Here is a 12,498-nt window from a genome sequence, read left to right as displayed (position 1 = left end):
TCTAGTCGATCTCTCGGAGTCATCGGCCCCTTCAGGTCGGAGCAGATGACGCCTCTGATCACGTCAATGGGCGAGTTTGCCCCGGTGTCCTTGCGCGACTGCTTCTTATTGGTCTGTTTGCCCTGGGCACAAGCCAAGCAGTTCGCCCTCACCTCGTCCGTGAGTGCAATCCCGGATGCCGGGTCCTTGGCCATCTTAATGATCGTATCGTAGTTCAGATGTCCTGACCTACGGTGGAAATGCATGAGCGGCCCAGTCTGCACGTCCCTGCCGACATCCGCCTCACCTTCCGCCAACACCGACATCAACACGTTGCCCTTCCGCCCCGTGCCTCTGGACTCCATTGCACGCACGGACGTTGTTTGTCTTCTCGACGTCAAACACCGCCGGCCCGCCGTTGATGCCGGCTACCACGCGGTGCTTCCCTCGGTACGCGAGTCCGTACCCCTTCGCCTCCAACAACCCGTACGATATGATGTTCCTTTCCAAGTTTTCCGCGTACTGCACGTTCAGCAGCCGCACTTTGGTCATCTTCCCCATCGCCGTGGTTACGAGCATTACGCTCCCGCGCTTAGTTACTTTTAGCGCTCCTCCGTCCGCTGCCACGCATTGACTTTCGTAGTCTTCCGCGTCTTCCAGCAGCTCCGGATCATTCACCAGATGACGGCTGGATCCACTGTCCAGGATCCAGTCCTCCGTCTCTGTGGCCGACTCCTCGACCGTGAGCACGAAGTCAGCGTCCGTGCCTTCGCCCCACCTCTTCTTCTTGTTCGGACAGGCCGCCCGCAAGTGGCCAGATTTACCACACTTGTAGCACTTGCGGTCGTCCTTCTCGTCCTCGTGCACATCGTTGACCACGTCTCGCCCCAGTTGCTTGCCTCGCAGCTCGATCCCCGTCGACTGGGCGAAGTGCGTCAGCTCTTCCGCTTGGCGCAGGTAGTCCGTGCGTGCCAAGTTCAGCCTGGACAGCATCGACACTCGCATGTTCGGATCCGGGTAGTGCACGATGTTGTCTAGGACCAGGTTGTCCGCACCGCCGCACGCCTCGCTAACTGTCACGAGGTATAGGTAGTGCTCTGTCCAGCTTCTCTTGGAGCTCTTCGGTTCCGTGAACATCTTCATGCTCTGCGCGGGTGTGATCTTCGTGGCGAAGGTGTGCAGCATCCGCTGCATCGCATGCTCGAGCGTCGGCTGTTCTTCCCACCAGCCTTCAACCTGCTGGTTGTAGTACCTCTCGGCCATTCCGCTAAGATGGTGACCGAGGATGTCAACCTTGACGTCCTCGGTCCACTGGAACCCACTAGCACGCTCGGCGAACTGTATCTGGCGCACAAAGCGCTTGCCCCACGCCAGGAAACCGCTCCCTAGCCCATGGTACAGCTCCTTCCCGTCGAACGGCCGGATCCCCAGCTTCCTCTGCCGGGTGTCCGGTACCCCAGCGAATCCCGGTCCTGGCGACGGTGGCGGTGGCGCTCGATACGCTTGCGGCGGCACATAGTGCTGCGGCAGCGCCGGCTGTGGCGCCTGAGCCATCTCGACGTTCGCTGCTGCATCTCGGTACTCACGTTGCTTCATCCCGAAGTACGTGGCCGGCGAGACGGCAGGCGACGTGCGCCGCGGTGGCGTCTGGTCCAGGGCCTGCCTGTCCATGGCTCTGCCCAGGCCCAGCGACGACCCGAAAACGCTGCTCTCTCGACCCTTGCGCTCTTTCTCTTCATGTCGCTCCTGCGACTCCTCCAGGCGTCCCATGCGCACTGCGAGGTCCTTGAGTAGGTCTAGTAGCTTGTCCTGCGTCCCTTTCGTTTCGTCGTCCGCCTTCTTGACTTCATCATCTTCGCCGTACTGGCTGCCTGCCCTTTCGCGACTAGGCTCTGCTTCCGGCTTGCCTTGGACTTCGTCCGTGGCAACAGTATGAACCATTGGACCCATAACCTGTTAGACAGAGGTTATACTGTGAGAATGTAGAAGTGATATTTGCTCTGTTAACCATCTTCCTGTGGCAGCCACCCGTGCCACCACTCCTGTGTGTCCGTATAGTCGGCGGCCGAACCGGTCTTTTCTACCGCAAACAAAACCTCCCAATTCGCACGCGTCCCAGTAACCCAGGAGCATGATGGTCTCACCGCTTCGCCACTCTCGATTTTTCCGCTGTGTGCTTAAGTCGCAATCCGCTCTCCAGCTCCGCGTCATGTCGTCAGCCAAGTTGCGTCAGTTCCCGAAGAACGAGACATTTCCCGACGAATTTCTGCGCCTCGTGCCCAAGACAGATCTTCACTGCCACTTGGATGGTTGTCTTCGTCCCCAGACTCTCATCGACTTGGCCAATCAACAGGGCGTGAAGCTCCCCACTTACGACGCTGAGCAGCTGAACCGCGACGTGTTCAAAGAGACTTATGACTCTCTCGAGGAGTATCTCGTCTGCTTCTCCTACGCTTCGGCCGTGCTGCGAACCAGTGAAGCGCTAGAGCGCGTTGCCTACGAACAGGCGTGCGATCAGTTCGCTCTAGGTGTCCGATACTTCGAGACTCGCTTCGCTCCACAACTCAATGCGGTCCCAGGTGAATTGCCACTTGAAGAAGTTCTGCTCTGCGTCAATCGCGGCCTGAAACGCGCCACCGACGAGTATAATGCTAAGGACAAGGATGTGGTCTCTGGGCTGGCACCTCGGTTCGCCTATGGTATTATTGTGTGTGCTATGAGGTTCTTCACGTCGGAGTTTGGTCCGTACTACAAACAATTCTGCGATGTGCATCGTCACGAGGATCCCCACCGACTGTATGGATTGGCATCCATGGCGCTGATCACACAGGCTTATGCTACCAAGATGCAGCACGGCGTGCCTGTTGTGGCTCTGGATATTGCGGGAGCTGAGAGAGGATACCCAGCTCATGACCACGTGGAGGCTTTTGCCTTTGCACACAAGAAGTTCATGCACAAAACGGTGCACGCGGGTGAAGGTTACGGCCCTGAGAGCATTTTTGAGGCCATCACAGACCTCCACGCCGAGAGAATCGGACATGGATTGCACCTGTTCCGCCATGACACGCTTGAGAAACCAGATCTGGATGAAGACCAGCGCAAAACGTATTGCCACGATCTCGTGCAGTACTTGGGGAACTCAAGGACATGCCTCGAAGTGTGTCTGTCCAGTAACTTGCAGACGACGCCCGACATGAAACTCGATGCCAGGAACCACCCGCTACGTGACATGCTGACGAGCAAGTTGGCGGTGAGTCTGTGCACGGACAATTGCACAGTGTCCCACACGAACATGGTGCGTGAGGTGCGACTGGCGTGTGACGCCTTCCAGCTCTCCCCACACGAGCTGCGTCAGATCCTGCTCACGGGCTTCAAGCGCTCGTTCATGCCGGGAGACTACGCCGCAAAACGCGCCTACACGCACCACGTGATTGATTACTATGACCACCTCATCAGCGAGTTCGGTATCAAAGACTCCAGCACCAGCAAGTCCGGTTAAGCTACAAAATTCCAGTGTGGTTAAGGAGCTAAGCGTTAAGGCTATTACAACCTGTCGAAGCTCAAACTTCCTTTGCTAATCGAACTTTCTACCTCTTGGCGCGGATCTGCTTCTCTTTCCGTCGACCCACCGCAGCTGCAGTCTTCTCTTGGATATCCGAGATCTTGCATGGTCGCAGTACGTCTTCCTGCTGTGCGTCATCATTATCCGAATCGCCAAAGTCGTCCGCAGTAGGCGGTGTCGGTCGAAGCAATGCACCGCTCGTGAAAGAAACGCCCCCACCTCCACGAGAGCGCTCGCCGTTGCGCGATTGACGCGTGTTGCCACTTTCGTGGCCTCCTCCATCGACCTTCATGGCCGGATGATGCGCACCTAACGCAGCTGCAGCAGGTGCATTCGTTGCAATATTGTGAATGTCCACTAACTCACCAACGCGCTGCTCGAGGAGGCCAAGTAACTGGGCCATAGTGATGTCAGTGACGCCATGTGTAGACAGTTGAGTCGCGAATGCTTCATCATTCGGCCCTTGCAATTTGTGGAAAAGTCCCATGGCTCCCGTTTTCATCACCTCCGAAGCTTCAGCAGCTTCACTATGACGAGCCTCTAGCCGAGCTACTTTCTGTCGAGATTTCTCGATCTGGTCCTCTAGCTGTTGCTTTAGTGCGCGTCGTCTTGCGTCCTCAACCGACCCCATGGAGCCATCACGGGTTTGTTCGTTCACCTGAGCTTCAAGTGCGTTGTTCTCCACCTCTAAAGCCTCCATCTCCGTACTCAGTTCGTTGATCATGTTGAAAAGCGAAAAGTTCTTCTCCTCGGCTGCAATCAGAGCGGCCGCTAAGGCCTGAGAACTCTTTTCGCCAGTCTTTCGCTTGATCTTGGCTAGACCATCCTGGGCTAGTCGCAACCGTTCACTTTGCTTCTGCAAGTCATTAGCCTTTTCGTGCAGCAATCGCTCGTTCTTTTGGGTCTCAGCACGCAGTTTAATATCGGGTGTTGACAGCAGCTTAAACCCCCCAGGAAGGGATCGACCAGACGTGTTAGTAGGCAAAGGTGAGCTTGCAACTCCTGGGGTGGCGCTGTTGACAAAATGTGGTCGCGACGGACTTTTAGGCGTGCGAAGACGTGGAATATCACGGATCATGGCTCGATCTTCCGCCAATTGCCCGGTCTTCTCGATCCATCCGGACTCAAAGTTGTTGTCATCTTCAGTGAGCTGCTTTCGCAGCACTTCACTCTGTCGGTTGGCTCGGTCTCTCGCATCACTTGCTGCTTGGGATGCTTGTGCCACTTGCGCAGCTTCCCCTTGGGCCTGTGCTGTCTCCCTCTCCAGCTTATCAAAACACTGCAGCCTGTTGCACCTTTTCACGACGTAAAGCTTGAATCTGTTCCCGCAGTGCCTTGTTGGCGTTGCACACTTCGTTGTAGCGAGTAAGCACCTTGTCTAGACGACTCTCAAGCGTTCGAATCGACTTGAGCTCCGTCGTAGCTGCACAAAGATGAGTGTTTGTGGCTTCACTGAGTGCCCTGCGAGCTTGGAAATGCTCGTCGCGCAACGTTCGCAAAGCAGCATCGAGGTCGACAGATCGACGGCGTTCGCTGTCAAGGCGCTTGGCGTACGTGTCTCCTTGCTGCATCAGAGCTGACACGCGCTCTCGAAACATTGGACTCTCGAGTCTCGATGGACTCAGAGGAATACTATGCACATCCGGAGGAAACACACGTGGCGTACGAGCTCCACTACTGGGGAGGTGATAGCGATTCCTGTCGCCACTCGTAGTGCGAGGGCTGAACATGCTAGACGTGGCGCCACCAGTCGTGGGCAGGTTGCTCATAGCAACAAAAGCTATCGACACTTGACGAGAAATGTGCAGGAGTTAGAATAGAAAAGTGCCATAACCTAAATGAGGATGCACATTGAAGTGAGGCAAAATTGGCCCCCACACTATTCTAAAAAACCCGAGAGCATTCGAATGTGCAAAATATAAAATACATTCATGTTGTTAGAAGTCTCCTGTCGTCTGTGTCTTGTTGCTGCAAGCCCAGCGCCAAAGTGTACACATGGGCTTTTTTCTTGTTCACTTGGAGATCACCTCCAGAGTTCTCGCTTCTTGTACATGTATGCAGGCCAGCATGAAGGGCCGATGAGTAGCTAGTTCATCAGCTATTTGCTGGTCAGAGGAGCGTTGTGGTACGATGACAAGGGGCTATCACGCGAGTACTCACCACCTTCCTCGTTCGTACGTTTAATATCACGCACACGACCTTCAGTTGCATCAACAGCAACGCTGAGACCCACAGGCAGAAGCACCGCACCATTAAGCCAGGAGCACACGGCAGCAGCCATCAACGTCCGGAAAAAGCAATTCCCCGCCGGCTCGAACACAGGAGTAGCCACCAGTGCAAGTGCAGCGATGGCAACGAACTTGGAGAGAGCGACACCAAGAGTCCACGAGGCCAGCAGTTTCGTCAATACTTTCTTCACACAGGCGTCTCCTGTTGGAGCACAACCCGACTCATCCGTGATGGTACGAGCCTTGGCAAATAGGCGAGCGAAGTGGCTCGAGAAGCCCACAGAGAACGTCACAGCAATCGATAGACTCACAACCGACAGCGAGTTGAGAGGCACACCCATCGGCATCATCAGACCAGCGACTTGGACAACTGTGAGTGCAGCAATGAAAGTCACTGCAATTCCATACCCATAACTTCCTAGAGCCAAAATCTGCAGTACCAACACCACGGCAAGTCCGAGACCCACGACAACATACGCAGAGCGACGAATAGAGTGGAACTGGTCCAAGTAGACGTACTCGAGGGAGTACACCCAGACCTCGACGCCAGTTTCATCGCTGATCCACTTGGCGATATATTGGGCCTGCGAGTAGGCCGTCACCGCTCCTTCCTGGCTGCCAGAGATCGTTGACGAACCCATTGTAGTGCTTAAAACCTTATAGGCAAACGCAGTTACATCCCTACCATAGCCAGTGCCGTTCATGGTCACAGTAGCGCTGCTGCTGATCACAGGAAGAGGTCGGTTATCAATACTGAGCTGTCCATGGTAACGCGTGCCAGCAGCATACGTGCACAACGGCCCAGGGGCTGCAGTCAAGAACATACTGAACAGGGAGATGAACGATTCTCGAGGCACCGACAACACGTCACTTGCCTCAGACAGACACGAGGGCGCTGCTGAGGCGCGTTCCCAAATATTCTCAGCACTGCTTTCTTGAGGACGAAGAGGTGAATACGCATAGGCGTTCTTCGAGTCAACGCGACAGCACTCACTGTCCGGGTTGACAAATCCCCAGAAATCGTCCAGCCAGGAGCCAACAACGACGTCGTCCTTGAAGTACGTAACCTTGCTGTCTCCAAACGCAGCCAACGCGCTGAGGATGTTCGGGATCGACAAGTCGTCGCAGATTTCCTTCGAAGAGCAAAACTTGCTCTGGGCTGCTGCATCATTCGCGAGATCATTGAAGCTGTCACCGTTACCAGCTTCCACCACGAAATAAACGAAGAACTCCTTCCTCGATAAATCGTTCTCATCCACAGCACGGTAGTACGAGTGCAGATACGAATCAGTCGGGATGAATGAAGCAATAGAAAGACCGCGATCCATCGTCTCAATCGCCACAATCGCCACCAGAGAGCTAGCACCAAATACGAGAAGCACCAAAACCTTCGACGTCTTTTTCAGCAACACGTTCACGTAGCCAAAAACACAGCGATTCATCAGATTCAGATCAGGCATGGAACACGTGCTCCCTGGGAACGACGAGTTCTCTGTCGCAGTCGTGTTCTCAGCCTCCGAAAGACGTGGACGACGGGGAAATGAAGCGCGTTTGCAACAGATCACATCGTACGTTCCGCTCAGCTCACGACGCTTGTCCAACACTACAATTGCTAGGAACAAGGTCATCTGTAGGGCAAAACTAGCAGCAAGTCCTAGTACCAGTGATCCAGCCAACCACTGCGCCGCTGGCATCGCCGAATACGCAGCAAATGCAACGATGCAGCACTCGCACATGGTTGTCAGGATCATGCTGGGGCCAATGTGACCTGTGGCTTCACACAGCAACACGCAGGTTATCTCATGGATACCAAAGTCGTTGTCTTCCAGGCCAACAAACAGCGACCGTTGCTCCATCTTCAACTCTTCCTGCTTCAGGTCAATAGCGTGCAGGATCAAGAAGATGTTGCCCGTACCGATAGCCAGCGTCACCAACGGCAACACCACTAGTGTCACAATCTGAAGTTTCGCGCCAGTCCACGCCAAAACGCCCAAAGTTCCGCCCACGGCCATCAAAATGCACGCAACACCCATGAATCCCACACCGATCTTCGATGAATGGAAGAAGCGACGGTCCAATTTCCAGTTGTTCAGACCGATGACCACGTACACAACCATAGAGAGAAACGCTGCAATCCCAGCCTTGAATACGACGTCCAAGTTGGAAGCACCTGCAAATTCATCGTCTGCTGACGTCTCGGCAGCATAATAAATGTCGTACAGAGCGCTGTTCTTCGCCTCTTCCTCCATTCGAGTAATAAACGAACGCTCCCAAGCAAAAGTATCTGCATTTTTGGCTGCGTCTTGATGATTCGTCACCACCGCAGTCAAAAACAGCGTCGTTGCTTGTTCCAGATAAGTACTCGTGTCCACCGAGTTGCCATCCCCTGTAAATCCGCCCAAGTACCTCTGTAACTCAGTCATCGGCAAACCAAAGGAAGACACACACGGGCAATCGCTCATACTGGGTGGAAGCTTCGATCCTGATGCGTTAAGTTGCACTTGTAATTCGCTGCATACAGCAACATCCGCTCGCTCAGGAGCGTCTACACAGTTGCTCAAGTGCTTGTATACCAGACCGTAAGTCTCGTACACTCGAAAGTGGTCCATGTCGTTCTGAAAGTACTGTGTCGCGGCGCTCACTCGACAAGAAGAGTTCTCAGTAACTTTGACGCAGATGTCACTGAGCGTAATACCGTCCGAAGTCACTTCTTTTTCCACAATCTGTTGTAGACGGATCGCCTCCTTTATATAAGCCGATCGGGTCACTGCACCACCATCTTTTGCCACGAGCACCAAACGCTCCAGTCGATCCACGGGTCCGAGCATCTCATTAAAGCGCGCCCGGTCCTGGAATACAGTGCTACTCTCTGTGACCCACAACTTCAATAAGTCCGTCTCCACTTCCAAACGCGCTAGACCACTAGAGCAGCACACCACAAGCATCAACGATAGTAGAATAATGTAGAGTGGGTGGTTCCCCATGGCCACAAAGTCCCCCCAGCGCTTCAGCTGCTGTGTTAGCCGATCATCCCAGCGCCCAATGCCCTTCAGTTGATCCAAGTTTATTGTTGACAACATACCAGAGCTCATAAACTCGTGCACAGGGTCGTTTATCACGTTTTGTCGCTTCTTCTTGCCGTACCGAGTAGAGTACGCGAAGCCAAGCGCCAATACAGTAGCTGCAAGGAACGCAAGAACAGCTAGCGCGTAATTCAGTACTTCAAAGCTGCCAGCTTCAGCACGGGACGACAACTCGGACAGTAGTAATCCGATCTTGTCAGGAATACTAGGCGAACTGCTGGCGATAGTCGCCGGCGTACTGCCTGCACTGTAGCATGCCGGTTCGTACTCCCTGTTGTCGTCTGCAGACACTGCACACAGCGATCCACATGTATCCAAACACGAGTTCAGTCTCGTATCCATCGGCGCGAAGCATGCGGTCGAGTTCGCACTGCCACAAGCACAAATCTTGTCCTCCTGTTCTGCCTCAGATAGTTGCTCCATCGTCGTGAAGTTCACTTGTGACGGTGATCCCACACCGCCAAAGCTGTATGTTCCAAGATATTCTAATACGCTTGCACCTGTCGTCGAGCAGTTATCCTCGTTCAGACCGCACACTAGCGGCACGAAACCCGTATCGGCTTCACAAAAGTCGTGCAGATCGCGCACCATATCACTTCCCACGTAGTACGTAGCCACCTCAATTGCGGGAAAGACCTCGTCTGTGTGGTATACGTCTCCCTCCATTAGGCGAACCTGCTTCACATCCAGGAACAAACTGTTGCTTGGATGGCACGTGAGCTGGCACCATAAATTGCGCAGATTCTCCTTGCAGGACGTGCACTGTCCTGGCAGTTGACGGACTTGCAGACTCAGCATTTCATACTGCGTCTCCGTGCAGCAGAGCAGTTCTTCTCCGTCTCCAGTTACAGTCTCATTATACAGCAGTGGGCAATCCATTTGAAACTTCTCCTGGTTGGTCTCAGACCAGGCTGAGAAGTTGTTTGCGAATCCCTGAGTATAAGCCTCCTCCACCCCAATGGGGAAGTACTGGGCGGGCAGTGCTGCACCAGCCGTCACGTTCACATAGGCAGCGTCGAATGCAGCGCAGTATCCAATTCCCTGTTTATAATCCCCCAGCACAGAGATGCTTGAGACGTCGTTAAGGCAGTCATCCCCTCCGGAGAACTTGCAGGTTGTCAGTTGTTGTTGCAGCGTCACGAGCGCCGCAGCGTCGGTATCGAATGAAGTCTGGGCCACTTCACTTTTGAGAGCACGGAAACTGGACGGGGATTGGCCCCCTCCGCCACCTACGACCACGCTGTTGATGATGGGCAACATGGCGAGCGCGAAGAGTGCCGACGTCCAGAGCTGCGGTGGGTAGAAGCCGCTGCCCGCGATCTCGCTGGTCGTGCTCTTGACGCGCAGCATGAGTGCGCGGCATCTGGTGCCGCGTCGCCACTGCACGCGGGCGATTCCTGTCTTAAAGTCGGTGACAATCGCGTCCTTATTTGCCTCGTGGGTCGTGGGCTGTCGCTTGGCGACGCGACGACTGCGCAAGAAGCGGCGGCAGTGGAAGGCCAGCGCCAGGAGCAACACCAAGGTGAGGCCGGCTGACACAAGGCGAAGGTACGTAAAAAAGATGATTGAGAGCTCGGCGAACAGCGCCTCGAGCCACGCGCGGAAGCATGGTGTCGCGATCGCCAGGCTGATGGCTGCGAACAGCCACATATTGCCGATACACTGGGCTCCAATATGAGAGTGATGTCTTAACTAGAAGCGGGGAGGGCGTTCAAGCGGGGGAAGATAGTGCCAGAGTGGATACGTACAGAAGATCGTAGCCGAATCTACCAGTAGGTCTGGACCAGATCCCACTGAAAAAACCATACATATTTCAAGGTATTTCGCACATATTTGACTGTCAGGTCAGTCATTGAAACTACTAAAAGGAATAGTAATCAGAGCACTCGTTGAGACCTTCTTGCAAAGCCACTTTTTCGCCCCTTTACTTGGTCAAACTAACCAGCTATTGCCCTCGCCTCCATAGGCGCACATCATACGCGAATCGCTGTACCAGTTCCGAGGGCATACGTGAACGCTTCAAATGCGCAGGAGCTCCAACGAGCTGTGATCAATGTTATGGCTCGACACGCCTCAACAAGACCCGAAAACACAATTAAGCAGTACAAGAACAAGCAGGATGACTTTTGTAAGTGGTGTGGAGATAAGATGTTTTTTGACGGGTCACTAGTTTACGAATCGAAGCTTGTGGACTATCTCGACACTTTTTTCATTCCTCGTGGTAACAAGCGAAAGAAAAATGAAGATAGAAGTGCTGTTAGGCTTGGTTATGAAGATGTGGATGCGTATGTAAAGGCTATCATTGATCTTTACCAATTTCAAAAATTCATCAACATGAATCAACACTCACACCCGCGCGGCAAGGCCCTAAAAGGCTTGATGGACATGCTAAAGCGAGGAGAAAACGAGCCGAAAGTCAACACATACACCGATTGAGGGCTAGAAACGGTGCTAGATGTGTGGTGTTGGAAATCCCACGTAAACTCTAGCTACAAATGTAGTTAGGACGTTCCCACAACAATACGTCTACTGGGATAGTAAACGATCGTTCGGGTGGACCTGAAGACCCCAGTTCTGCCCTTGCACCGGGACAAACTGGACCTTGTGAACTACTTATATAGGCCAGCCAGTAAAAATAAGAACACGCTACTAGCACGAGCAAAGCTAGTAGGTGTTTTGGATCCTCGTGGTCCCAACAGCGGAAGGGTACCAGGCACGGGTAAGCCTTTTACGAGGTCACCGAGTGTTCAACACGCGGTTGGAAGAATAAAAGGGGTGCAATACAAGCACTCCCAGTCGTGCAAATAGGCAACAATAAGCCGTCACGTAAAACCTCCCGATAGTAATCGGCCAAAATACACAGTCTCTTGGCCTTGCCGGATGAACCCTCGCTACAGAGCTTCGAGTTCACCGACAGGCATAACACACTCAAACCAGCTTGACCAGGCGCTTACCTTGAAGCCGGACGTCGCTCGGTGTGCTTGAGTGGATATTTTGTGCTGTATTTATGTTTACCCTTTCGGGTCTATTCCTAATAAGAAGTCCTAATCAAGTTTACAAATATCAAGTGAGCAATGATCCGTTATGGATCTTCTTGCACGCCAAGCGTGGTCTGCACCGTCGCATGAGTATCTTTAACCCCCCCCCCGTTACGAGAGCAAATCGTAAGTGCACACCCCCTGACCTCATGCTTGATATCAAGCATGTTAAAGACTAGTGATAACAAGGAGTTTGTATGTGGTAAAAAAATGAACCATATCCGCCTCTCAGTACAGAGCCACCCTTTATCACTGTCCATGTGACCACACGCTTCCTATCGAGCTTGTTCAGCCGTGGTCTATAGCTGCATGCTAGATATAGAGCAAAACGATTTGGCCTTTTTACAAGGAGGGTCTTTCTTTAGCTAAATCGAGTGCAAAAAATACTGCGAACGTCTTGTACTGAAGTGCAAAAGTAATGTAAAACAAACACTAGCAGCTGATTGCACATCATGTGTCTACTCAGCAGTGGTGTCACCATCGCTACTGCCTTCATTATCACCGACGGTCTCACCTTCACTCGCAGCACCACCTTCAGTCGAAGCCTTACCAGCGTTACCTGCCATCTTCCCCGGTGGCCTCATTTGAATGCCGCGACCGTAGCGAGG

The 12,498-nt window shown here is 53.4% G+C and overlaps 3 protein-coding genes across 3 annotated transcripts; 1 reads left to right on the top strand and 2 right to left on the bottom strand.

Moving 5' to 3' along the window:
• Positions 1-2,188: 2,188 nt before the first annotated feature.
• On the top strand, positions 2,189-3,544 carry PITG_10903 (putative adenosine deaminase, putative; the record flags this gene model as incomplete). Its single annotated transcript, XM_002901669.1, has 1 exon — positions 2,189-3,544. The coding sequence occupies one exon, from the start codon at positions 2,189-2,191 to the stop codon at positions 3,476-3,478; it is 1,290 nt and encodes a 429-aa protein (XP_002901715.1).
• Positions 3,545-3,566: 22 nt separating this feature from the next.
• PITG_10902 (uncharacterized protein) lies at positions 3,567-5,310 on the bottom strand (the record flags this gene model as incomplete). Its single annotated transcript, XM_002901668.1, has 2 exons — positions 3,567-4,787; positions 4,837-5,310. 2 exons carry the CDS (start codon positions 5,308-5,310, stop codon positions 3,567-3,569), a joined length of 1,695 nt encoding a protein of 564 aa, XP_002901714.1.
• Positions 5,311-5,527: 217 nt separating this feature from the next.
• PITG_10901 (resistance-Nodulation-Cell Division (RND) superfamily) lies at positions 5,528-10,502 on the bottom strand (the record flags this gene model as incomplete). The annotated part of the gene is made up of 3 exons (XM_002901667.1): positions 5,528-10,022; positions 10,086-10,253; positions 10,317-10,502. 3 exons carry the CDS (start codon positions 10,500-10,502, stop codon positions 5,640-5,642), a joined length of 4,737 nt encoding a protein of 1,578 aa, XP_002901713.1.
• Positions 10,503-12,498: the final 1,996 nt, after the last annotated feature.

This window comes from Phytophthora infestans, genomic scaffold, assembly GCF_000142945.1.
Source record: "Phytophthora infestans T30-4 supercont1.20 genomic scaffold, whole genome shotgun sequence".
Classification (NCBI taxonomy): Eukaryota; Oomycota; class Peronosporomycetes; order Peronosporales; family Peronosporaceae; genus Phytophthora; species Phytophthora infestans.
The sequence above is the reverse complement of the archived record's forward strand: the minus strand, read 5'-3'. Positions and strand labels throughout refer to the sequence as shown.